We start from the raw sequence: 27,437 nt of genomic DNA, 5'->3' as shown, positions 1-27,437 counted from the left end.
TGGAAGCGCTTTTCCACCTTCGTGGAATCACCTCCGATGACCCGAAGTACTACATGGTCGTGGCGTCCCTCGACCAACTGACTACACGTCGTGTTATGCAGCTATTGCGAGCACCTCCACATGGCGGGAAATACGACGCGCTCAAACAGCTTCTGCTGAGGAGGTTCTGTTTGTCGGACTCAGAGAGGGCAGACAGGCTCCTTTCCCTGCCCGGTTTGGGCGATGGCACGGCAGTGGATCTCATGGACAATATGCTGTCGCTATTGGGTTCGGATGAGGGTGGTTTTATTTTCCCGCACATTTTCCTGCGACAGCTACCATCTCCGGTGCGCGCGGTGTTGGCTAACTCCGCTTGTCTGGCGACCGGCGATTATCGAGCTTTGGCTGAGGAAGCGGATCGAGTTCTGCTGGCTACAAGACGGTTTGCCGTGTAAAGTGTGGGCGCCGATTCCACCCTTGGGACGACACCAGACGTGGATCCGTCAACGGTGGCCGGAGTGGTCGTTCGAAAGCGTCGCGAGAAGGTTCTCTGCTTCTTCCATCAGCGGTTTGGCGCCAAGGCTCGGCGTTGTGTACCCCCCTGCACCTACGAGGCTCCGGGAAACTCCAACGCCGGCGTTCAGTAGTGGCTGTGGGCGCCGGCAAAGAGAGCGAGCTGCTTTTCATCACAGACTCGTCCTCTGAAAGACGTTTCTTGGTGGTCTGCGGGTCGCAGGTCAGCCTGCTTACACCCTCCGCCGTGGACAAGGCGGGCGGCGTTTGCGGACCACCCCTGTGTGCGGCTAATGGCTCGCCCATCATCAGCTTTGGTTCCAGGTTGGTGACTCTGTGCTTCCATGGACGTGATTTCCAGTGGAACTTTCTTGTTGCCGCAATCACGGTTCCCATTATCGGCGCGGATTTTCTGTGTACACATGGACTGCTCGTTGATGTCGCGAACCGCCGTTTGATTGACGCTGTCTCTTTCGCTACTTTTCCGTGTGAGGCTGGGGGACTCGGGCCATTAACGCATGCAAATTATTTGGCATCGGGTGACATTTATCAGCGCTTGCTGACAGACTTTCCCTCGCTAACGACTCCAGCTTTTTCCACCGCATGCACTAAACAGGAGCATTTCATACCCACGGCCGGCCCGCCAGTTTTTGCTCGCGCGCGTCGCCTTGACGCGGCCAAATTGGCGATAGCAAAAGGGGAGTTTGCTACAATGGAGCGTTTGGGAATTGAGGCGTTCTAACAGTCCGTGGGCCTCACCCTTACACATGGTGCCTAAAAGTGATGGTTCCTGGCGGCCTTGTGTTGATTTCCGTCACCTTAACAATGTAACCACGCATGACCGTTACACCATTCCACACATTCAAGACTTTTCCGCCCGTTTGGCGGGCACCACCATTTTTTCAAAAGTGGACTTGGTCCGTGGTTACCACCAGGTGCCTGTGCAGGCGGAAGATGTACCCAAAACCACGGTGATAGCCCCGTTCGCTTTTTGAATTCCTGCGCATGTCTTTTGGACTGAAGGGGGCAGCACAGACTTTTCAATGATTGATGGACTCTGTGTTGCGCAACCTTGACTTTGTGTTTGTATATCTCGACGATATTCTGGTGGCCAGTCCATCACCAGAGGAACATCTGTCGCACTTAACAGAGGTTTTCAAGCGTCTTGATTCACATGGTCTGATCGTTAACCCAGCGAAATGTCAATTTGGTCTGGCTGAGATCGATTTCTTAGGCCACGGGATTTCAGCACAGGGCGCGGTCCACTTGCCCGCCAAGGTGAAGGCGGTGGTGGATTTCCCCCGCCCGGCCTCAGTTAAGGCGCTGCAGGAGTTTTTGGGCAAGGTTAATATTTATAACCGGTTTCTCCCGCGTGCGACCCACCTCCTGCAGCCTCTTTACAATGCCTTGAAACATAAGAAAGCTAATGATACTGTCGAGTGGTCTGCGCGGCGGGAACAGGCTTTTCGACAAACTAAGGATGCCCTGGCGAGTGCGACTCTCCTGGTCCACCCGATTGCGACTGCGCAAGTTGCCTTAACTACAGATGCTTCTGATATAGCTGTTGGGGCAGTGGTTGAGCAGCCCGTGGCAAATGTGTGGCAGCCTCTTGCGTCGTAAGCTGTGGAATAACGAACGCAAGTATAGTGTTTTTGACCGGGAGTTGTTGGCTTTGTACCTGGCGACGCGCCACTTTCGCTTCCTTCTTGAAGGACGCCGTTTCACGGCTTACGTGGATCATAAGCCACTTAAGTTTGCGATGTCAGCAGCAGCACTTGGCGGCCATTTCCGAGTTTACGACAGACGTTCGGCACGTGGCCGCTAAGTTAACCCTGTAGCTGATTGTTTATCGCGCGCGATCGTGTGTCCAGTCCAGCTCGGGGTTGATCTTTCGGAAATGGCTGCCGACCAGTCCGTTGATCCTGACATCCGCAACCTCAAGGCAGTGAGTACGGCTCTTAAGCTTGAGGAGGTGGTGTTGCGGGGCGGTGGCACTGCTCTCCTCTGCGATGTGTCCACAGGCCGCCCTCGTCCTGTGGTTCCGTTGGAATGGCGTCGCCGGATTTTTGATTCGATCCACTCCCTGTCACACCCTGGCGTCCGTGCAGCAATCAAGCTGGTTGGGGCCAAGTTTGTCTGGCCCGGGCTTCGTAAGGACGTCAGGATGTGGGCAGCGGCCTGTGTAGCATGTCAGCGTGCCAAAGTCCACCGACACACCAGGTCGAGCCTTGAACCTTTTCCGATTCCGGCCAGGAGGTTCGACCATGTGCATGTGGACCTTCGCAAGGTTTTACTCACCTACTCACTGTGGCGGACCGGACGACTAGGTGGCCAGAGGCAGTTCCTCTGTCCTCCACAACCTCGGTGGATATAGGTCGTGCGTTTCTGTCGTCCTGGGTCGCACGTTTTGGCACGCCGTCCGATATCACCTCGGACAGGGGCCCCCAGTTTGTGTCCGAGCTCTGGTCAGCCTTGGCAGGATCCTTGGGTGTGCGCATGCACCGCACTACTGCCTACCATCCGCAGGCTAACGGTTTGTGCGAACGTTTTCACCGGTCACTTAAAGCTGCGCTACGAGCTGTGTTATCGGACGGTAACTGCCATGGATTTTGCTGTGGGGCTGTGTGGCGGACATTAGGACCATGCCTCTCACCCAGCAGGCATCCCATTTGGGGGCGTATTTATGTGAATGTTTGTTGGCGCGAATTTGTGAATTTGTGCATTATTCTGTTGTTGGCAGTCTTGGAATAAAGACGTGTTCACAGTCAGTCGTGTGTGCTCATTTCAACTGCCACAGCACAATATTAATTGCCTTTCATATGACACCAGATTAATCTTATTTTTAATGATCTAATTTATTTTTTTTCTCTCTCTCACTACACTCCTGCAGTCTACTTGCTGCTGCTGGCTCCTGAAACTTGGCATATTTTTGCCTTCACAAGTGCATTGATATTGGGTGTCAAATCCTGAGTAGTAGCACATTTACCAATTTCATTCAAGTGTTTGTTAACCTTGAGTGCTGCTTTGTAGTATTATATTGTTTATTACGGCGAACACCTGTTCACAAAGCTAAATAATCGCAAACACGGATAGAACCTTTGCAGTAATTTGGGGTAACCTGGCACGAGATAGTGATAAAATGAATCCAATCACACATCCTTCATCTGCACTGCACTGCAAGTCTATAACCTCAAGTTGAATGTCAGCTGGCATATTGGAAGGCTTCACTGTAAATGGCGAGCAAAAAAAAAAAGCCAGATTTGTTCTCAAGTTCCCTGAATGCCTGATACCTCTGCTCCAAGATGGCGGCGCGCATAGACGCAGCGGCTAACAGCTCTCCCTCCCAGTGTTCCTTATTACTTTTTATTAGTGTTTGCTTGCTCTTATTGGCACCAACTGAGGCACAACATCGATATACCCGCCAGGACATCGTGAACATTGGATATCGATGCGAAATAACCATCACAGAGGAATTTTGCTATGATCGCAAAATTCCGGACGAACTGGCGAGGCTGCCCGGCTCACCGTGGCTTGTCATCGGGACCGGGAGGCGGCGCAGGCGACGCAGAGAGAGGAAGCAGAAGCGGGGCTGCAGGTCCGGTGTCTTGCAACGGCTGCGACGGCAGCCCCATAGGCAACCACTGCCGAGTCTGTACCTCACCAACGCCAGATCCGTGGTCCACAAAATCGACGACCTGGGATTACAAATCCTGGGAAACCGCTATGTGCGAGACAGCAGTGTGATCGTCGTCACGGAATCCTGGCTGCACGCAGACGTCCCCGACGCTAGCATCCAGCTGGCCTGGCGCTCGCTACATCGCGCGGATCGGACGAGGGACATCGGTAAGAGAAGGGGCGGGGGGCTCTGTGTTTACGTGAATGAGAACTGGTGCGGCGATAGCACGATCGCCAAGAAGCACTCTTCCCCCGACATCGAGTTCATGTCCGTTAAATGCCGGCCTTATTTTCTCCCGAGGGAGCTAACGGTCGTGATTGTCACAGCTGCTTACATCCCTCCCGACGCTAGCACTAGCACGGCGCTCTCGCTACTCACGTGCGTCATCAATAAACATCAGCGGGCCCACCCTGATGGCGTTCACGTAGTAGCGGGAGACTTTAATAAGGCCAATTTAAAGACTGTACTCCCAGAGTTTCACCAGCATGTCAAGTGCCCAACGAGGGGAGACAACACTCTCGACCATGTGTACTCGAACATCAAGCACGCATACAGGGCCCTCCCACTCGCCCCCCTCGGCCAGTCAGACCACCTGTCCTTGCAGCTCGCACCTGCATACACCCCTCTCAGGCGCAGATTCAGGCCCACCACAAAGACTGTGAAAACCTGGCGCGACGACGCCATGAGTGAATTACAGGACTGCTTTCAAGACACAAACTGGGACCTCTTTGATCATCAGGACCTTGATGTCTACACACATTGTGTACTGGACTACATCAAGTTCTGCATGGAAACTGTGTCCCTACACAGGACTATACGGACCTTCCCAAATGCGAAGCCCTGGATGTCCAGCAGGGTTCGCTCTCTCCTCAAGGCCCGTGACGCTGCCTTCAGGTCAGGCGACAAAGCCCAGTACAGGGTGGCTCGTGCTGACCTGAGCAAAGGCATCAAGCTAGCCAAGGCGACCTACAAGGGGAGGCTGGAGGCCCACCTTGCCAGTAACAGACCACGGGAGGTGTGGCAGGGTCTACGGAGCATCACCAACTTCCGTGGCAGCAGCACGACCTCTGCAGACCCGAGTGCATCGCTTGCAGAGGAGCTTAACTGCTTCTTCGCTCGCTTTGACTCGCCCCAACCGTCACACCCCCGCACTTCATGCTCCAACTCCCCCCCACTCACCGTAGAGGAACACGATGTGAGGCGCGCGCTCCTGGCTGTTAACCCCAGGAAAGCTACTGGACCCGACGGAATACCAGGCAAGGTCCTCAAAACATGTGCCCACCAACTGTCACATGTTTTCTGCAGGATCTTCAACCGCTCCCTGGCTCAAGCAGTCATTCCCTCCTGCTTGAAAACTTCCACCATTATTCCTGTCCCCAAAACGTCACCAGCCGTCCACCTGAATGACTACCGTCGTGTTGCTCTCACACCAGTCATCATGAAGTGCTTCGAGAGGCTGGTTCTCCAGCACATCAGGGACTGCCTTCCTCCCACTCTGGACCCTTACCAGTTTGCATACCGGGCTAACAGATCCACTGAGGACGCCATCGACACTGCTCTGCATGTTGTGCTGGGCCACCTGGAACAACAGCAGAGCTATGCAAGGATGCTATTTGTGGACTTCAGCTCGGCATTCAACACGATCATCCCAGACATCCTCGTCGCCAAACTGGACATTCTCGGCCTCCCTGCCCTCACACGCATCTGGATTAAGGACTTTCTGACCAACAGACCCCAGACTGTGTTGCTTGGCCCCTACACGTCCTCCACCCGCATGCTGAGCACCGGTTCCCCTCAAGGATGCGTGCTGAGCCCTCTCCTGTACGCCCTCTACACCTACGACTGCAGCCCGGCCCACGGCAACAACACCATCGTCAAGTTTGCTGACGACACGACAGTGGTCGGTCTGATCTCGGAAGGTGACGAGACAGCCTACAGAGAGGAGGTAAAGAGACTGACAGCTTGGTGCAAGGACAACAGACTGCACCTTAACACTGCAAAAACAAAGGAGATTGTCGTCAACTTCAGGAGGAACAAGACGGTGCCGCCCCCCCTCTGCATCGAAGGCGTGTGTGTGGAGAGGGTCCACACGTTCAAGTTCCTGGGAGTACAGATCTCCGACGACCTTTCTTGGACTCACAACACCACAGCAGTGGTAAAGAAGGTCCACCAGCGTCTGCACTTCCTGAGAGTCCTCAGGAAATTCAACCTGGACAGGAAGCTGCTGCTAGCCTTCTACCACTCGTCCATCGAGAGCCTGCTGACGTACTGTGTCTCCACCTGGTACAGCGGCTGCACTGAGGCGGACAGAGTGAGGCTCCAGAGGACAGTCAAAACAGCGCAAAGGATTATTGGCTGCCCTCTCCCCTCACTGTCGGACATCTACACCGCCCGGTGCCTCAGAAGGGCTCTCAACATCGTCAAAGACAATACCCACCCAAACTCACACCTGTTCGACCTGTTGCCCTCTGGCAGGCGCTACAGATGCATCAAATCGAGGACCAATAGACTGAGAAACAGTTTCTTCCCGAGAGCCATCTCCATTCTGAACTCTCACACACACACGAGAACACCCTTACCTTGCAGAACAGCATCGTGATGTGTTTTTATATACCCTATTCAGTACTAAATTCCATTGCACTCTCTTATTTATTTATCTCATTTATATATTTGTCTGTATTATTGTTGTATTGCACTGGAGAGGGGAGCCCTCTAATCTCGTTGCACACTTGAGTACAATGACAATAAAGGGATTTCTAATTCTAATTTCTAATTCAAACTCCCGCAGCAAATCTGTTAAGTTGTTTTTATATTTATCCAAATTATTATCAGGATGTTCTGATGCCCTGCTGCGTCTCCCACTGTGACAGTTTCATCTTGAACACACTTATGGTGTCGTAATATTGAGGAGAGACAACTCTGTTCCGACCGTGTAAAGTAGTGTTAAAGATCAAAGAAGTGCTTGAGTACTTGTTTAGCAGTGGTGAATGGAGAAGCAAGTTATCCGGTTTATTTTTACTTGGACACATCACGTTGCTAATGTTTACTTCATGTGACCAACTCGTGTGAGTGCCATATGCTGGACGTGAGAACCTTTACACATTTACGCCCTACTAGCGGCCGGAGAGAGCATTTGGTTTGCATTTATTCAAAAAACCAAAAAAAAAACCAAAAAAAAAAAAAAAACATAACTTTTGACTTGTTCCTTACATACTCAGAAATTTATGGCGGGCAAGATTAAATCATCGAACGGACCAGATCTGGCCCGCAGGCCGTATGTTTGACATGACTGCTCTACACTGTGTTAAAATCGCTCCAGTCTAACAGTGAGAGCGTGACTGAGTATATTAGATGGGCAGAGACAGCCAACACAACACTTCGAAATGCCGGTGAGACATTGAGCAACGGATTGCTCATCTCAATGGTAAGAAAAGAGCAGCCTGAATCTTTTCAACCATTCAATGTTCATGTTATTCAAAGTGATGCAACAATTACTTTTGCTGACTTCAAGACAAAATTACGGCACTACTAATAATAGAGAGGGACAGCTTCTGACGACAATGTCATGAAGGCACAAGAACGATCAAGTACGAAAACCGACATTGAGTGTTTTAAATGCGGACGAAAAAGACATAAAGGAGGAGTGTGTCAACGTAAGTAGTGGTGCAGTTTGTGCAAGAACACCACACAGGGCAATTCAAACTGCAGGCTAAACAACGGTCATACAATGCATGAGAAGTTACCGATGACAAGGATTATGCATTCCACTGTAATTACATGAATCAGATATCCAGCTAGTGCGCAGCATCAACAAAACAGCTCTAATGGTTGACACGGGCACCATTTCACACATCATAACTGATCTGAGGAAGTGCAAAGCGTTCGATGACAGTTTCAAAGCCGAGACACAGTGCGTGGAATTAGCTGACGGCACAAGATGCAATGGAGTAGCAGAACGCAGGGGAGTGATGCGAGTCATTTTCAAGAAAGGACATGATGTTCTACGACACCAGGATGGGACACAATTCCACATTCACAAACAGAATAGGTTGTATTATTTACACACTGTGAATGGTGACAATAATGACCAATGCAAAAGGTGTTGTGACATGCAGATATTGCATGAGATCATAGGTCACTGCAATTATAATGATATTCGAAGGTTGCAAGAAGTTGTTGATGGCATGGTGATTAAGGGTAAAATTGACAAAGCAACATTACAACGTGATGAATCCATTCAGGGAAAGTTTATTCAAGCTAGAAATAGAGAACCTGATGCAAGAGCTAAACATACACTATTATCCACAAAGAGATAGTGGCTATTTTTATTCTTTAGCTTTCGACTAAACGTGAGACTGTCGCTGTTCTGCTCTTATTCTGGCATCTATTGTAAATGTGTTCATGTGTTTTGATTTGTGTTCTAATTACCTGCTAAGATATATGACGGCATATGGAAAGCGCTTTGTCAAGGCTCCAGCTGTTGTGAAATGCGCAATATAAATAAAATTGTAATGTATTGTATTGTATTCTTTGCTTCTTCAAAACTCTCTCCTTTAGCCACACTGGCTACCTTAATTGCCTTTATTTTCTGAACATAAGCACAAATTTCAGATCTTGCCAAACCAAAAGACATGGGAAGCTCACAAACACGGACATCATACTCATTTTTAGCTACAGTATTACATCCTTCCCTGTTTCGACAGTATTATAATTAGGTTTCGGACTACAGCTGTCAATAGCAGGTGTCAGTTTCTTTTGAGGCATGCTGACAACTATTTTAGAGCAAAAAAGCCCAACAAAAAAAATACATTACCTTCAATGTGTGGCACATAAACAATTTTCATGATAATAAATCCTAATATTAAATAGATGTTGGATGGGTGGATTGTGCATAAACCACATTTTCATAAACCAGTGCTTTCTTTCATGAAAGGATGCTCAACTGTATCTAAATAAAGTGGCATTACCTTGGTGGATAGATAGCTCGCAGTAACTTCAAATGGGACCAATGTTTCTATGGTAATGGTTTCATCCTGGAATAAGTAAAAATAAAGGTTATGAATAAAGAAAACAGGTGGCGCATTTAGAAAAAAAAAACACTTCTTACCTTCTGACATTTGCACACCATCTGTTGTCCATCCACAATTATATCAATGCTGTAAGCAATGTGGAACAGGAACAGCCTTGGTCCAGTTGTTAAAGACGACACATATACACATCTGTCCAGCTAGAAACAAATGTCATCTTTATTTAAGCCAGACGGAAACTTAAAATCTTATCTGATAGATTTGTATCATTGTTTAACTACATATTCATGCTATATGTGCCAACCATGTCCATCATGAGATATACAGTGCTGTATCTCATAAAGCAACATGAAAGCATTATTAGAGAAAACTTCAAAAACCCAAGTGAAAGTATGTGAACCTTTTCGCCTGGTATCAGACTCCCCAGAAGTATGTCAGGGAGCAGAGAAGGTGTAGTATCATCACAAGCCTTGGAGTTATCAAGCGTCACATGTGTAGTTCCACTTAAATTGGCATCTTGGCCTAAAAACAATATCAAATAATAATAATAATAATAATAATAATAATCATAAGAAGAAGAAGAATAAAAAACTTGCACATTGCATTCTAAATCAAAGCATAATGAAAACAGTATGAATTTGTTATTACTTTACAGAAAAGTAAACAAATTATTGTTACACCTGAAAAATATTTTGGATTTAAAATTGCTTCTAATTACAGTGGGACCTCAATTTAAAGGACAAATGGCCTCTGGTTCAATCAGACAAAATCCGTTAAGAACTGTCAAATTTTCAAAGTACTCAAGTAATATCATACTATCTTTGAGTACCCGGAAGCTGGCTATTTTACAAGCAATTTGAATTTAAATGAATTCAGAATCAGAATGGCCTTTATTATAGTAATATTATTATCATTATATTCGGTATAATGTATTTAATCTGTAGTCAATATTCAAGTTGCCATGTGTCAGACATTTCTAAGAGACAATGATTTTGCTTCCAACAAACAATATCTGAAAACAGTGTTTTCAGTGAAAAAAATAACAGAGGTTGTGGAGGCAATGTAAGATGACTGACTTCTTCCACATGGTGTCGATTGATATTCAAGCAACATCAGTTCCCTTCCCACAGAAGTTGTTGAGTACAGAGTAGAGAGTGGTTGCAGAACAATGGGGAAGGATGGTGAAAAAACTGGTCCAACAACTTGGCTTGCCCTTTGGTCATGGAAATTAGAAAATGCAAAAAGTGCTGGACTGCTAGGATATTAGTCCGTCAAAAGCCAAATGGCTGCCCTTCAGGCGTTTTAGTGTAAAGCATTTTATCCATTTTGCGAAGGTAATATTAAGCACAAAATTTGAAGCCCCGCCATCGTCATATAGTATAATAAAACTAAACATTTTAGTTCTAGAGTACGTCTTAAAATGGTACAGCTGAAATATTAAGTCAATCAGATTAATTCTTTAATGTCAGGCTGCAAAAGAATGACCCCTATAAATGTTAAAAATGGAACAAAATTGGACATTCAAAAATTCACAACTCACTTAACTCATTAAATACCAGCCATTTTCACTGGAGCAACCCGCTCAATCCCAGCGTTTTCCTGGGTTTTGACTAATATTGCAAGGCCCACAGAATATTGTATTCTAATGCTATATAGACATGGAGCACATCAAAAGAAAGATGAGACTCTCTTCTTTCAACAGAAAAAAAAGTTTGTTTCTATCTTTTTCCATTCTTGAGCAATCGCCATCTGAAAATAGCTAAATTTCATGAAAACTCCAATCCCTGGGGAAAAAACGGAGAAAATGAGCTTTTTGTAAACTGATGCATTTCGACCATAATTTGAACTTTGACACTATTATTTATGGCTTTTATGACACCTCTAACATCTAAATAATGCATGCCTTCTATAAAATACCAAAAAAAAGCACAAAAAATATGTTTTTGATAACAAAATAAATTTATTTGCACATAACAGAAAACGACTGAACTGTTGAACTATGTACTAAAATGAAATACATCAGTGTCATACATACTTTTTTTTTGTGTGATATAAAATAAAACAGTTGCCTTGATGCAAGGGCACACAACATTTTTTCGATTTTCCTCGGTTGCCATCCAGTGTGTGTGACGCCATCCGGAACCACTGCTTCCTGATGCACAACCTGTAAATATAAACAATTGGAAATATATATTTATTGCTGCATTTTATTGCTGGCGTGTGAAGTTTCATATTATAATTTACCTTTCTTTGCACCAACAAGACGAAGAGGAACCTTCTTGCCGCGGGATGCACAATCTGTGAATTGTAGAAAGTTTGTATGATTACTACACCATTCAGTATTGCTTCCTCGTCGGGGAGGAGTCACGCTTGCTTGAAGTGCACATTCGCTCGCATACTTCCTAGTCGGAGTTGAGCTATGCTCGCGTCTAACTACACATTCACGCAACATATTCTTCCCGCAAGATGCATGATATGTAAAATAAGTGGATAGAAGGGCTAACCACATGTTCAATTGTAACTTGCGAGCGTTTATTTCCCTGTTCGGGAGGAGTTATGCTTGCTTGGAAGCGCACATTCGCTCGCTCACTTCCTATGCTCGCGTCTAACTACACATTTACGCGACATATTCTGCGCGCAAGATGCGTGATATGTACAATAGATGCATGATGGCTAAACACATGTTCAATTGTAACTTGCGAGCGTTTACTTCCTCGTCGGCGAGGACTTATGCTCGCGTGTAATTGTGCAATAGAGGCGGCCGGACGAGGAAGTCAGCGAGCAAGCTCGCGTCTAACTACACATTCACGCAACATTTTCTTCCCGCAAGATGCATGATATGTAAAATAAGTGGATATAAGGGCTAACCGCGTGTTCAATTGTAACTTGCGAGTGTTTATTTCCCTGTTCGGGAGGAGTTATGCTCGCGTGTAATTGTGCAATAGAGGCGACATTTTCTGTCCGCAAGATGCATGATATGTACAATAAAAGCATTAGGGCTAAAACCACATGTTCAATGGTAACTTGTGAGCGCTTACCTCCTCGTTCGGGGGGGATCTGGTGAGGACTCTCGGCTGCTTTGGCTATTGTCCGAAGGCAACAAAAAAACATTCCTCAATCGTCATTTGCTTGGAGGATTTCATTGCTAACGCTACTAATGCGACTGCTGCTAGTGCTGCTGCTACCCACGCTGCTCTCCACGCTCATAAGTCTACCCCAGGATCCCGCCCCCCCATTTGTACCTCTGGCGCAGATTCAAGGCGAATTTTCTGCACCTCTGCCCCCTGCTGGGTGATTTTTACATGATTCACAATGCGGACAAGGCTGATTCTCAGTCAGAGGTTGCATCAGACCCTTATGTACACTATGACGCAAAAAAAACAAAAAACGTATTTATACGTCTTTGGTAGAGGGCGCCATTGCTTTAAAAGACGTATTTATACGTCCAAGGGAGTAAATGAGTTAAGACCATGGCTGCAGTGGACTTTTTTGTACGTCTCAGGGTGCTAGACATGCCTGCCAATTTTGTAAGCCTAGGTCACACGGGCCGGGAATGGTTTTTAGTTTGCCCCTCTAGGTGGCGCTACAGAGCCATTTTATACAACTTCACGACAAACTAATAATGATGGTGTTGCCAGGCCTGATGTGTGTGCAAAGTTTCATGAGTTTTCGTACATATTTAAAACCTCAAAATAAACGTATTACTGGCAAACTGTGCGAAGCTATGCCCACAGCTCTTAACAAAAAACGACAAATTTTGTATAGTGATATCCTGAAGGCCTAAACACTTAGGCGAGCAAATATGAGGTAGACCTTGTAAACCTGCTCTAAGAAAAACATCAACGAAAATAACTTGTATTTGCTTTGACCAGTAGGTGGCGCTAACACTACGATGAAAAATAAGTTGGTAGATGTCTTCAGGGTTGGACTACCCTCAAATGGGAAAAATTTCCAGAAAATAGGATTATCGGAGTGCCGTTACAGGAGCTTTTGTTGCCAAAGAGTAAAATCAGACTTTGCGACATTGTAATGGCCACGCCCATCGCCGAAAAGTCCCAAAATTCGGCATTGACTAAGAGCAACGTCTTCGGGCTGTTCTGCGTGCAGTACATTAAAATGTAAAAATTAAAGGTTTTTGTTACCAATAGGTGGCGCTGTGTGTATAACAGAATAACATATAGTCGGGACTCTTTTTGTAAAGGTGAAGTTTTGGATTTTTTGGAGCTTGGGCAGGGGAGTTATGAAGCATTTTGTCCTTTGTGGCAAAGGAAATATTAAAAGTAAACCATGAAGCCCCGCCCCTGACAAATAGTATTTCAAAAGCTAAGAAATCTTTGTCCCAGGTCTTAAGATGGTACAGCCAAAATTTTAAGGCAATTGGATGAACCCTCTAGGATCAGGGTGCAAAAGAATGACCCCTGTAAATGTGAAAAAAATGGGCCAAAATTGGATATTCAAAATGTCTTAAGTAACTTCCTGTACACTTTAGACTATGGCTGCAATAGACTTTTTTGTACGTCTCGTGGTGCTACACCTGCCAGCCAATTATCGTAAGCCAAGGTCAAATGGGCCAAGATTGTTTTTTATTTTGCAACTCTAGGTGGCACTACAGAGCAATTTTGTTGGCGCCGTTTACGACGACGTTAAAATATAAAATTTTTCGCCATGCCCGATGAGACTGCAAAGTTTGGTGAGTTTTCGAGCATGTTCAGGGGGTCAAAAATGCGAACGCAGAGAATACAAAAAATAAATAAATAATTAGAGCTGCGAGCAGCTATAAAGGGCCCTCGCAGCCCTGGAAGGGATACAAGTAAATCGGGCAGGATTTTTACTATGTCCACAACTTTGGCTCCGGGAGAACAGCGGGTGATAGTGCCAAAGTAGCGTCTGTGTCTAATGATGCTGTCACAAACTATGAAGGTGGTTGGTGAGTACAGAGGATGCGAAAAAGTGGAGAGAATCCTAACCTCGGTGTCCAAAATGGTGCTCCCGAGGTCCAGTGGCAGCTGAGGATGGCACCGGTGAGTGGCACCCATGTGGTGGCCGACTTGTGTGCCGGGACACTGCGTCCTTGAGCAACCTCACCCGTGATCGGCTGACCGGGCCACGCGTGGACTTACCCATTTCGGAATTTCTAGCCGAAGTCGTCGTCGTGAGCGGCGGGGACTTCAAAGGAGCACCTGGGAGTGGGACCACAGCCCTGGGGTCAGATGCAACGGCCGGCGTCTTCGACCGCGAGGGCGGAAAAATGATTCTCCGGGACCAAATGAGGGTGGGGAGATGGTTCTCTGCACCTCTGGCTGCGGGACGCCAACTTTACCCAGGTGGTGCCATGCAGTGGTGTTGAGTAGGACGGGCCCAGGCAGGTAGCTGGATCTGATCTCACCGTGTCCGCAGATGGAGCCTCAATCTCACTCGTAGCCGTCATGATCCTGCTGGAGTGTCCATCCATAATGACGGCAGAGAGTTGTGGGAAGCGGTCGTGAAGGACAAGATGAGGGACTCTTTTCTCCGGAGTTCTTCTGACAGACGATGGACTAGCTCTCTCAGGTCAAAGATTGTTTTATTTGCCTTATCTTGCACCCCAATGCACGGCGGGATAACAGTTTGGGGCGGGAGTATGATAACTGTAAGCCAGTTGGCTGGTTCACGGGTGGGAGCGTGTCCGTAGGTTAAAATTCAAAAACAGTCACAGTATTTAAAAAAATATATATTTAATAAAAAGGAATAAAAAAGTATCTCCAAAGAGTACAAATTTCGCGCGGGTGAGGGAAAAAATTGTTCTCTCTCCGACGAATACTCCTACGGCGGCGAAAAGTTACTTCCGCATGGAAGAATGACCTGTCAGTGTCACGTGACCCTAACAGGCCTTTGTGTGATCACGTACTGGTAATGGCAATGTGTCTGAACTAGTGCTAGTTGAGTTGTCCCAAAAGCTGCCCACCTGCGGGACTGCTAATGAGATGTGACTAACTCAATTTCGCCCTTTAAAAGGTGCCTTTCTCAAAACGTACGCTGTATGTATGTATGTATGTATGTATGTATGCATGTCTGTATGTATGTCTGTATGTACGTATGTATTACGCTTTTAAAACCCTCAGGCTCAGCTCACTCAGTATGTCAAATTTACGGGCGGGGCTTTGATGTAGACCCATTCATTTGTACTTGTGCATGGCGATTTTCAAATATCAAATTTATCACTATTCATTCATATTTAGTTCCTCAAAAATATGAGTCTGTATGGATAACAACAACTATAAGAAGAAAATTAAGATCAAGTACAATTTCTCTGAAGACAAGAGGGCCCTCCCAAATGTTATTTGGCTGTGTTGTGGCTAATGCGCAAATGTGACGGAGTAAGTACATATTGACTATGGAAACGCACAGCTACGAATGCCAGTCTCCATAAAGCATAACCTAATAATGAAAAGTGTTAAGATCACATTCAGTTGCAAATATGGGTGTGGAACTACTTCAATGAAAAATGAGGCTGGGTTGTCTGTTTTTCGTTAGCGACTAAAGTCAGTCTCTTGGGACGAGCTTAAAGGTATACTGTGCGTGAGAGACAGGTGGTGTTGTAAGCCTCCTCCTTCTATTTATATCTTTCAACCATAACGTATATGGCCTCTTCCAAATATATTTTTTCAATTATCAGTTTTCAGTTCATTTCCACAGTAAAAGTAATACTACTACTTACTACTACTACTACTACTACTAATAATAATAATTATAATAATAATAATAATCATAATAATGCATCAGATTTATATAGTGCTATTCTGGACACTCATAGTCATTAGCTGGCACCTATTTACAAATATTATGAAAAGGTTTATCAGATTATAGTTCTACATTTGGATTAATTCATTCATTTTAATTGGGTCCAAGTTTTATTACACTAAACCTGTATTAATTTCATTTTGTCACAAAAAAATTTGAATTAGTTGTTAATGGTATAATGTGTGCAAAATAAAGAGCACAGTGAAGAGAAAAAGTGCAACTGGATTCAAAAGCATAATGTACAGTATATGAAATGGACAAACTTTCATAAATTTTAAAGTTGTAAAAGTAATATATTTAGGTAAGTTTACCGGGTTTGAGACCTGCAGTCAGTTGCACATCCTTGGCTACACCCTCCTCCAGTGATTGGACAGTACAGTGAATACTGTACATTTCATTGCTGAGTGCAGGAGGCTGATGACTCAGCTCTACACAGATCTTTGGAAGTCTAGACATTATCCTGGACAACACATTACACCAATTGAAATATAGATCACAACAGACATAGAATAAGTGCATACTGTGGAGTGATGACTTTTATTAAGGGAGGAAACCAGATTTGTTTGTCTCACATGGTATTTTGTTGGATGTTTACGCAATCCCAAGCCAAGTCTTCCTCTGCATCAGGCCAAAATGATGACTTGTAAGACTGCAGGAAGTCATTGGTTGTGGCTGCGTCTCCACCTGCCCCTCTCCATCTCAGAAACACACAGCGACCACTGCCACTGCCAAGCATGACTTCTATACCTGTCATCTGACAGATTGAAAAAACTAAATATTGCATATAACTAGCACACTCACAAAATATGAATTTAATAATTTCAAGTTTAATGTATAAAACAACTCAGCATTAAAAAAAAAAGATATTGTACACCAGGGATGCCCTTCCTAAAGAGCCCCAATCCAGCCCAATTTAAATGTCGGCGTCATCTGACACACTTGATTAAAATGATGAGCTCATCAGCAAGCTCTGAGAGGTTGATAACGATCATTTGAATCAGGTGTGTTGGGAGAGGGAGACATCTAAAACAGACTGGATCGGGTCCCTCGAGGACTGGACTTGGGCACAGGAATTACGCACCACTTCATGTTGACACAGTGATAATTGGTTGTGCCGCTGGCAGACTAAATTGCATCACATCATGCAAGTCTCATCCAAGTTGCATTTTTTTATTGAAATAAGCCAAAACTTAGCCACACTAGTGCATTTTTCTTCTGTGATTTTTACAAGCTTTCACATAAACCACTTTCAGTTACAGTGAATATCAAAAGCCTGCAGTACACTCTGTGAATATAATGTGAGATTGACATTGCTGAAGTCTCCTGAGTTTACGTGATCCTGGCTGGTGGGTCTGTATTCCCACATCAATCTCTTGTATGATGTACAGCACGTGGAGGAACATAAACAACAATGGCGACGTTGTGAGATAGCTCCCTCTGTAGTAAGTTCAGAAACTTCACATCCCGACAAGCAGATCTTTTCCTTCACTGCGATCAGTGTTGTTTATGGCAGGCATTTTAGATTTAGTCTTTGTCATTTGGAAGAAAATGCTTAGTTGTCAATCACATTTAGTCATTCCTATTTAGATGGTCAAGTTATAGTCGATGAAAACTCAAAAAGGTCTAGTTTTTGTCAGCGGAAAAGGCAAAAAAAAGGTTTTAGTCAAGTTTTTGTGAATTTATTGGACGGAAACTCAAAAAGGTTTCAGTCCGTTTTAGTTAAAAATAGGCATACAAGGTACCCAAAGGCAAAGAATTTCTGATCGACTACTAAGGATTATGCATTACAAACGGATAAAAGTGGTAACAGTGGAATCAATGCTCATTGCTCCGAAATAAGCCAAAAACCAAAACATTTTATTTGGCATCTGTTGCGGATTTATTTCACTTAAAGCAACATAAAATAGAAAAGTTTGAACAACATAGACTTGTAGTAGACTTGTTCTAATACAATGCCACAAGTACAGACTCTATCAAACTTATGACTTCTTCACTTGTCACAGCTTGCGGTTATCAGAACGAAGTAGCCTACAGAGGAATGACCGCAGACGTGTTTGTGTTTAGGTGTGCCGGTGTGTGCAACGATGTGTTTGCGGCGCATGTGCCCTGCATGTTGTCCCGGTGGTGGGCATGCCAAACAAAGGATAGGTTGCAGCAGCATTGCATTTTTTTGAAAGACAGATTACATGTACAATAGGAAGCTATGTCATTAATTTTTGGCTTGCCTTGTGTGTGCAAAAAGCTTACAGAAGCTAGATAGTTATGCTGCCATTCCATTAGTTTGAAAATATCAGGTTTGTTTGCAATAGAGCTGGCAATTAAAATTAAGCCAACAAATTGCATTCTCAAGTTCGTGGAGGGGAATCTAAAAATTGTAAACACTCTGCTAACACCATGTCGAAACAAATTTTTCTCACCTCAATTTTTTTGCCCACATCTTTGGTTTGTGCCACAAAGCTGAATTTGTAGCAGTTGATTTTTCCAGGGAGTAGGGTTTTGTACTCCTGACTTGAAGTCTCTAGAACACACCATTGATTGTACTCCTATAAACACAGAAACAAAGCAAAACCTTTAAGTCATTACATCCAATAGCTTTGCCAAACAAATATGAGGCTTCATCTTCAGAATTAAATACCGGATGGTTCATGGCCGGGGTGTTAACAATGAACGCCATCGATGCCATTTAGTCTTAAGTGTAGAAAGCTCGAAATAAGCAGTTTTGGATCGCAGTTTGAGAGTCAAACCAGTTTATTTACACCTCATCAAAACACATTGCGTAGCCAAATTGAAAATCACAGACTTAAGATTTTAAGACAATTGAATCAAGAAGTCCAAAAAAGTTCAGCTGTGCTGAACGTGCGCACTTCACCAACACGCAAGTAGTTGGAAGACAAGGAAATCTGTACCATTTATGTTGAACCGGCAAGCTAGTAACGTGCTTCGGATGGCTAGCTAGTGCAGCTAAACGCTGCGGAATCGCTATTCAGTCCGTAATTATTGCCTCCATTGGTGGCAAATAATAAAGAAGTAATGCAAATTGTTAAGCTAACCTAAGATTGACAAAACCGTTTAACCGTTGGGTGTGACACAATTTTTTAAAAATCTTAATATGTTGTATTAAACAATAAAACATCTATGTCGCAAAGAAGTTTTGCTTCAATTCATATCAGAGTATTTAATGGAGTTATGCTTTTAAACACTTCCTTGTGGGTTCAGAGCCAAGGCAAAATCAGGAAGACTGACTTGCTGGCTGTGAAGTGTGCTCGTTGTAGTTTGTCGTCTGATTCATTTCGTTTCTTGATTGACTTGGATTATGCTGCCACGCAGCATTGCTGGCTTTTGTTTGAACCGACGGCAGGACAATGTGAGCCAGTTTCGTCCCCCAAAGATACCGTTTTACACGAAAAAGAGTTACATGATATGTAAGTTTACCTGCTGGACAGAAGCGTTGATCAAAAGCCATTTAAAAATGAGAAGGAAAAGAGGTAACAACTAAAATCGCATAAACACACGCACGCAAACCCACACAACCCAACTCACGCACATTCGCACACGCAAACACACCCCCACATACGCTCACACACACACAAACACCAACACACCCCCACATACGCTCACACACACACACAAACACGCACACACAGACCAGGCGTCCACTCATAGCCACCATCATCTATGAGAGAACATAAACAGTACGTATAGAATTAGAATTAGAAATCCCTTTATTGTCATTGTACTCAAGAGTGCAACGAGATTAGAGGCAACAGCAGAGCAAACAACTGCTGATGCAAAATTAATATAGTCTACTGTCTGACAGTCATTGAAAACATACCAGTTTACAATGCTGAACTGTACTGAACTGTTATCATTGACTGTCAGTATTTTTGTATTGGTTTTAACGGATTTGTGAAAAATAAGGCCCCCACCTTGCTTTCAAATGTGTCATATACATATAATCTGTCATGTACATTTTTAAGAATGAAATTGCAAAATGCACCTGTGTATGAGCCTGTGTTACATTTATAAGGATTATGCCATATGTGGAACACTGATCAACGTCTGCGAGGCAAGATATAGCCAGATCGCATCACCATGTCTGTCCAGTATCAAGCAGATCAGCAGGGGGTCCGGGCAAAGCGATGTGCAAGGACTTGCCAGACCTCAACTGATCAACAGACATTCTTTGTCACCTAGAGGACCTCAGCAGACACTTGTTGTGTATTCAATCTGCCGTCAATGCAAACAGTTTGGCATCCGCCAAAGCTGTGACACTGCATGAGCGCATGCTAAGGCAACAAGCCCGCTTTGCTCCTTCCTTGATCGCACAAGGTCACATGAGACACCACCAAGCTTTGCCATGCCTCCAATTGCCCCGCTTGTTGTTCTTTGGTGGGCACTTTTCTCTCTCTTGTGATTTTTTTCTTTTCCTCACACCTGCTCAACAAAAAATTTTGTGCATTCCATAAAGTCACACGCTGTCACTATAGTCATCATTACACCTTCTCACATTTATCCATTAGATGTCCCATTTTGTCCCTCACCTCTTATTCATTTCTGATTTTTGTTTTTGCTTCTTCATTCATTTAGGCTTGTTGTAGAATAGTTGTCGGGTCTTGTATGTTCAATAGTTGTTGTTAATTATTAAACATTTTCCATATGCAGAAGTCAAGCGTGAATTTTATGTTGGGAACAAAGTATTGGCCTCTAATTTGGAAAAGGAACTCATCACTTATTTTATTGTAACCCACTTCATATTTGGTTCTTTTAAGTGAACTGAATCATTAGAATCAGTTCATCAGAAATATTTGTTCAAAGGAATCGTTCACCGAATGATTCAACCCGAGTAAAGATACTTATATGACAATTTTTTATACGCTCGTCTAATATCTATTTGACTACACGTCTGGTTGTTAAATTGGGTTTAATGCACGCAAACGAACTTCCTCATCCAGGCGCACATATTTCAAGGCAATATCACCACCTTCTCCACATCAAATGCGTCCTTCGGTGTGGGTTTGCCCTTATCTATGCGTTGGCATTGATGTAATACAATCACATCAGGCAAATAATTGTATTCTTGTTCAGTGATAATGAACCGGACTTTCAAAAAAAATAAGACTAAAACACTCCACAAGAAGTTGGGATGTAAATGTACAATAAAATTTAAAACCAGCATTATAATCATGGTTATAATAAAGTGATTAAATACTGACAACAATAATTATTGCAGGAGACAATATTCCTACATATATAAACATTTATTATTTTGGAGGACATAACACATGGCCGTCACACGCCCTATGTGTTTTTGTTTTCACGCGCTACGAAGTCCAGGCTTATCAAATGAAGCGCATGACTACATGTCTGCTTGATCAGTTCTGTTATGCTGAATTTAAAAGCGAGAATTAATAAAACACTCGAGCCCCAAACAAGTTTTGGTAAGAGTACTGAAATGATAGAAAAGTACTGCAATGATAAAAGTACTGTAATGGTAAAAAGTACTGCAATGATAAAATATACTGCACTGATAAAAGTACTTTAATAGTAAAAGTACTGCAACGTTAGAAAAATACCGCAATGATAAAAGTACAGGAATAGTAATAAAGGTACTGCAATGATAAAGGTACTGCAGTGATAGTCTAACATCAACCTGCCACAGGGACAACGGATGCAAATTAGCGAATGGCTATAATCTGGCATATTTACGGGAAACAGTTTGATTAATATGCACTGTCCCTGTATACTTTCAAGAATAAAAAAATTTAAAAATAAAAACAAAAAAAAACAAACAAAAAAAAACTAACAAAAAAAAAAAAAAGTAAAGTGCATGACAGTAATCTAGCCTAAATGTAACGAAAGCATGGATTACTGTTCCTAAATGCTGCTGGGAAAGAAAGGGCTTCACTTTAGCCCCTCCGCGAACGTCAGCAAGCTAGCCTGCCAGGAGTCAAGTACAGTAATCTAGCCTAGATGTGACAAATGCATAAAGATAAAGATGTCCTTTATTAGTCCCACAATGGGGAAATTTGAGGTTTTACAGCAGCAAAGATATAGATCACACAGAGTCGGCGGCGTAATGTAGCCGTTAATGTATAACATAAGCAGCTGACATTCATAAAAAGCATGCAAATATACACAGTATAAACGTATATAAGTGTAAGGAAACACTCCTAATGCCTGTCCATTATACAGAGGGGGGAAACACTGTAATGATAGAAACTACTGAATGATTGAAAATACTGCAATGATAAAAATATTGCAATGATAAAAGTACTATAAAGGTAAGAGTACTGAAATGATGGAAAAGTACTGCAATGATAAAAGTACTGTAATGGTAAAAAGTACTGCAATGATAAAATATACTGCACTGATAAAAGTACTGTAATAGTAAAAGTACTGCAATGATAGAAAAATACCGCAATGATAAAAGTACTGCAATGATAAAAGTACTGTAATAGTGAACATCCTGCAATGGTAGAAATACTGCAGTGATAAAAGTACTGTAATAAGAATACAGTGAAACCCCGCTACTTCGCGGTTCACCTTTCGCGGGTTCAGTGCTTCGCGGGTCTAAAAAAATATTCAAAAATTAAAAACTTTTTTGCCAGGGCACGATCGGGGCTCTCCATTCGCTCCGCTCCGCGGGGGCATTGTAGTTTCGCCGAGCGGCACGACGGGGCGCTGGAGCGGTTGGACGGCCGGCGTGCGCCGAAGAAGAACGTGGGCGAAGAGGAGAGTGGACGAAGAAGAACACGTTCCCCCGGGCACGATCAGGGGCGACGTTTCGCGCGGTTCGGGCCCGTACGAGAGCTCCGGAGGAGGCCGGCCGGCGTGCGTGGCAGTTAAACCGAAGAGGAGCACCTTCCGCCCGGGCACGAGCGGGGCGACATTTTGCTCCGTTCGGGACCGTATGAGAGCTCCGGAGGAGGCCGGCCGGCGTGCGTGGCAATTACGCCGAAGAGGAGCACCTTCCGCCCGGGCACGAGCGGGGCGAAATGAAACTGAGTTCAACCGAACGGAGACACGCTTCGGGGGAGCAGGTCCGGCGTGCGTGACAATTAAGTCGAAGAGGAGCACCTCTTCCGCCCGGGCACGAGCGGAGCGCGAGGCTGTCAGTTATGAATGAATAAATGAATAAATAAATAAATGAAGAATGCCACCTTTCATTTCACAGGGCACAGCGGACGGCGTACCAGCAGGTAAAAGTCGAAGTTATTAAATAAATACAAAAAGAAGTAATTGAATAAATACAAAAATAATGGCTGGGGAATAAAACAATAATAAGTTTTAATAATAATTTGGTCTTTTTTGTTATAACATGAATTTCACTCTCTTTCTCTCTACCCGTATTCTATATGGTGTACTGTATACAGGGGGGTATACTGTATACCTGTATAGGTTTTTTTAAGCATTTTTGAAGGGGTGCCGCTACTTCGCGGATTTTCAGTTTTCGCGGGTGGTCTCGGTCCCCATTAACCGCGATAACCGGGGTTTCACTGTACTGTTATGGTAAACAAAATACATCATTGATCAATATTTAAGTACACCATTGGCTGAAAGTACAGTAGTAGTGTATATTGCATCCGAGGACTGCACAATTGCACTAATGCCCTCCCGTTTGTAGGCCTGACCCAATGTTCTTGTTAAAAAGTCTGACAGCAGCCGGCAGGAAGGAGCGGCGAAATCTCTCTTTGGTACAGCGAGGGTGTAACAGTCTATCACTGAAGGAGCTGTGGAGTGTTCTCAGAGTGTCATTGAGTGAGTGGGCTGGGTTGTCCAGCATTGATGACAGTTTTGCCGTCATCCTCCTGCTCCCCACTGAGTCCACAGAGTCCAGGGAGCAGCTCAGGACAGAGCTGGCCCTCCTCACTAGTTTGTCCAGTCTCTTTTTGTCCCGGGCCGAGATGCCTCCTGCCCAGGAGACCACTCCATAGAAAATGACTGATGAAACCACCGAGTCATAGAAGTTCCTGAGGAGTGTTCCCCGAAAGCCAAAGGACCTCAGCCTCCTGAGTAGGAAGAGTCTGCTCTGACCCTTCCTATAGAGAGCGTCTGTGTTGTCGCTCCAGTCCAGTTTATTGTTCAGATGAACATCCAGGTACTTGCAAGTTGAGACCCTCTCAACGTCTGTTCCCTGGATATTCACTGGTGCAGGTGGAGAGTGCCGACGCTTGCGGAAATCCACCACCAGCTCTTTGGACTTCCCAACGTTGATTTGGAGGCGGTTCTGCTGACACCAGTCCACAAAACCCTGCGTAACCCCTCTGTACTCCCGATCGTCACCGTCAGTGATGAGGCCGACTATCGCAGAGTCATCAGAGAACTTCTGCAGGTGACAGGTTGTGGAATCGTATTTGGAGTCCGAGGTGTAAAGGATTAACAGGAAGGGAGCCAGAACAGTTCCCTGCGGCGCTCCCGTGCTGCAGAGGAACACGTCAGACACACAGTCCTGTGTCCTCACGTACTGTGGCCGGTTTGTGAAGTCGTGTAGTCGTGGATCCATGTGATGAGGTGGTGGGCCACTCCCGCCTCCTCCAGCTTGTCTCCCAATAAGGCGGGCTGGATGGTGTTGAAAGCATTGGAGAAATCAAAGAACATGATCCTCACCATGCCCCTCGCCTTCTCCAGGTGGGAGACTGAAGTGTGGAGCAGGTAGATGATGAATGATGAAACACACGAAAAAGGCTCAATAGCGAGCCACGGTGCTGTAAACAGGCAGGCACTCGCGCGGCGCCAGAACCGGAAATTTGGATTACTGTTTCTAAGTGCTGCTGGGAAAGAAAGAGCTTGACTTTAGCTGCCTAAAATGAGAGAAGCCGGATCGAACAACAGTGTAAAACCCATGTTCGAGACTGTTAATGTTAGATAAGATGCCAGGGGGCCAAGGTCAACAGGGTTGGGAGTAGAAAGGCCACTGGGACCGAACAATTTTCTTCTTTTCATTCAAAATCAAGAAGTTAAATGACATCCAGATATTGATGTCCTCTAGGCAGAAGAGAAGTGGTCTCAAAGAGACACCGTCTTTTTTGCTCAACGGGACATAGATCTGGCTGTCATCTACATAGCAATGGAAGGAAATTCCATGTTATCGTAGGATGGAAGCTGGGGGCAGTAAGTATAACGAAAACAGCAAGGGCCCCAAAACAGAACCTTGGGGAACACCAAATGACAAAGGGGCAAAGTGGGAGTCAAAGCAACCTCTGCGAACACAAAACGTCCGGTCAGCCAAATAAAATCTAAAATACTCTAGAGCGCTACCACTAATGCCCACCTGGTGCTGTAAACGAGCCAGGAGAATACTGTGGTCCATTGTGTCAAATGCTGCAGTTAGATCGAATGAGACAAGAGGCACATAGTCTCCAGTGTCGTTTGCCAGGAAGATATCATTACAAACTCAGAGCAGGGCTGACTCTGTGCTATGCATTTTCTTGAAACCTGACTGGAAAACCCCCATGACACTGTGTTCATCCAAGAAATCCTGCATGTGCACCACCTTTTCCAGAATTTTTTAAATACAAGGAAATCTGGTTAAAATCATGGGGCACTACACCACAAGAAAGACTGCTGTTGAAAATGGCCAAAACCGAGTCGCCACTACTTGGGAGAACTTCCTTAAAGAACTGAGGAGGGACTGTGTCAAATGGTGAACCGGATGGCTTAGTATGGCAACCACATTCACCAAAGGTGACATGGGCATTGCCTCAAAGGAATCCAACGCTGCGGAACAAAGAACGTGGACTGACAAAAGCCCTATTTTTAGCAACCTTGTACATAGAAAACTGCAAAAATCTATTGCAAATTTCAAGGGACAAGTCTATGCAAATCGGCTGACGGGGTTTAAGTGCAGAATAGATAGTTCTAATAGAGTATGCGGATTAACATGATTTGCCAGGATAAGACTGGAGTCCACTATCATCCAACATCAACTAAACAGCATACTAGCAAACAATGACACAATCAAAACAAGCAACAAAGAAATACAATTAACACAAAACATCTATCTTTAATGCCATTCATATCCCAAATAGAAATACAGTTAACACAAAACATGCATCTTTCTTGCCATTCAAATCCTAAGTGCTGCAAAGATTTCTGGTTAGATCAGTTGGCTGGTGGAGAGATGTTGTGAGTGGTGTGCTTTGGGCAGCGTCTGCTGTGTAAAGGTTAATCTAACCTATTACAGTTATATTATGTAGTTGATGTCTCAGCCAACCAGATGGCTGGTTAGAGACATGTTATGATTGGTGTGTTTTGAGCAGTGTCTCTTGTGTAAAGGTTAATCCAACCTGTGATGTTTCTTGCGTGTATTGTTTTGCAATAATATCAATGATAATACAGACTACGACATTGTGGACACCGGCCCTTTTATCCAGCTTTCTTCCACACGTACTTACTGGTCTCTTGTCAACTGACTGTGGTCTCAAATCGTCACACACTGTGTAATGCTCCCACTCAGTCCAGTGCTTCTGTAGTCTAAAACCTAACCAACAGAGGGTGCTAACACACTGTGTAATGCTCCCAGTCACTCCAGTACAGAACTCGGTCCACACATACAATACAATACAATAGAATACAACTTTATTTATTTGATTTATAAAGCGCATTTCACATTTGACAATAAGGCGCCCCGTCCATTTTGGAGAAAAATTGGTACTTTTAGGTCCGACCTATGGGTGTGAAAATATGGTATTTCACATAGTAAAAATCTCAAGGTAGAACACCATACAAAATGATTTTTAAAATATAGGCTATGGAGGGTCATTATATACCATCTGTCATCTAATGGAAGAACATTTTACTTTTTTATTTATTTATCTATTTTTGTATATATGTGGTTAACATATATAATTTTCCAAAACTGTTTTTTTTATTCAACGTCCCACAATGTCAGCACAAAATATCTAAGTGCAATTCCATCCATCATGTGTTTATTTGTCCCAGAATTGTTCCTTGTCCCATACTGTTCTGAACTTGTCTAATTGCCAGGTTATAATGTGTGCATACATCTTCAACAGAAAATATAAAAATAAGACAAAAAAGAAAGGTGAGTGGAGAGGAGTATAACTGGAATGATTAAGAATCACCATTTTTATGACACTGAACACTTTGATTAGGGCTGGGCGATATGACCTAAAATCAGTATCGCGGTAAATTGGGCAATTTTACCTCGATAACGATAAATGCACGATAAATTCCCCCTGAGGACCAAAATCAAAATAAATGCAGGAAATGCATATTAACTGTTTTCTATTGACCAACTGGTACACATTACTTTCAGTGAAAAATAAAAGTACAAAAAACATTTGTATAAACATTCCAAATAGCTTGCTTTGCATGATTTGAACAATGTCACAAAGAACAGGAGAAAAAGGGTACCTCTCACAAAATCTTTTTCTGCAAATAGATTGTGCCAAGATGCTGTAATGCCATTTGCAAAGGCCTAGATTTGTGTAGAGGTATCT

General features: G+C 44.1%; 1 protein-coding gene across 9 annotated transcripts in view; it reads right to left on the bottom strand.

The window, feature by feature from the left end:
• trappc11 (trafficking protein particle complex subunit 11) overlaps positions 1 to 27,437 on the bottom strand; it is a 236,754-nt gene that overhangs the window by 66,294 nt on the left and 143,023 nt on the right. For all 9 annotated transcript variants that reach the window (XR_015839605.1, XM_088279770.1, XM_088279763.1 and 6 more), the window contains 6 exons: positions 18,393 to 18,518; positions 16,548 to 16,729; positions 16,287 to 16,435; positions 9,596 to 9,717; positions 9,276 to 9,395; positions 9,136 to 9,201 (listed from right to left, as the gene is read on the bottom strand). Coding sequence is in view for 8 of the 9 variants with exons in the window: in XM_088279770.1 (XP_088135896.1) it covers positions 9,136 to 9,201; positions 9,276 to 9,395; positions 9,596 to 9,717; positions 16,287 to 16,435; positions 16,548 to 16,729; positions 18,393 to 18,518 (765 nt within the window). In the remaining variant the exon portion in view is untranslated. The remainder of the gene's footprint in view (positions 1 to 9,135; positions 9,202 to 9,275; positions 9,396 to 9,595; positions 9,718 to 16,286; positions 16,436 to 16,547; positions 16,730 to 18,392; positions 18,519 to 27,437) is intronic.

The sequence above is a fragment of the Idiotropiscis lumnitzeri genome, chromosome 17 (assembly GCF_059441095.1).
Source record: "Idiotropiscis lumnitzeri isolate Australia: NSW breed Sydney's pygmy pipehorse chromosome 17, RoL_Ilum_1.0, whole genome shotgun sequence".
Lineage (NCBI taxonomy): Eukaryota > Metazoa > Chordata > Actinopteri > Syngnathiformes > Syngnathidae > Idiotropiscis > Idiotropiscis lumnitzeri.
The sequence above is the reverse complement of the archived record's forward strand: the minus strand, read 5'-3'. Positions and strand labels throughout refer to the sequence as shown.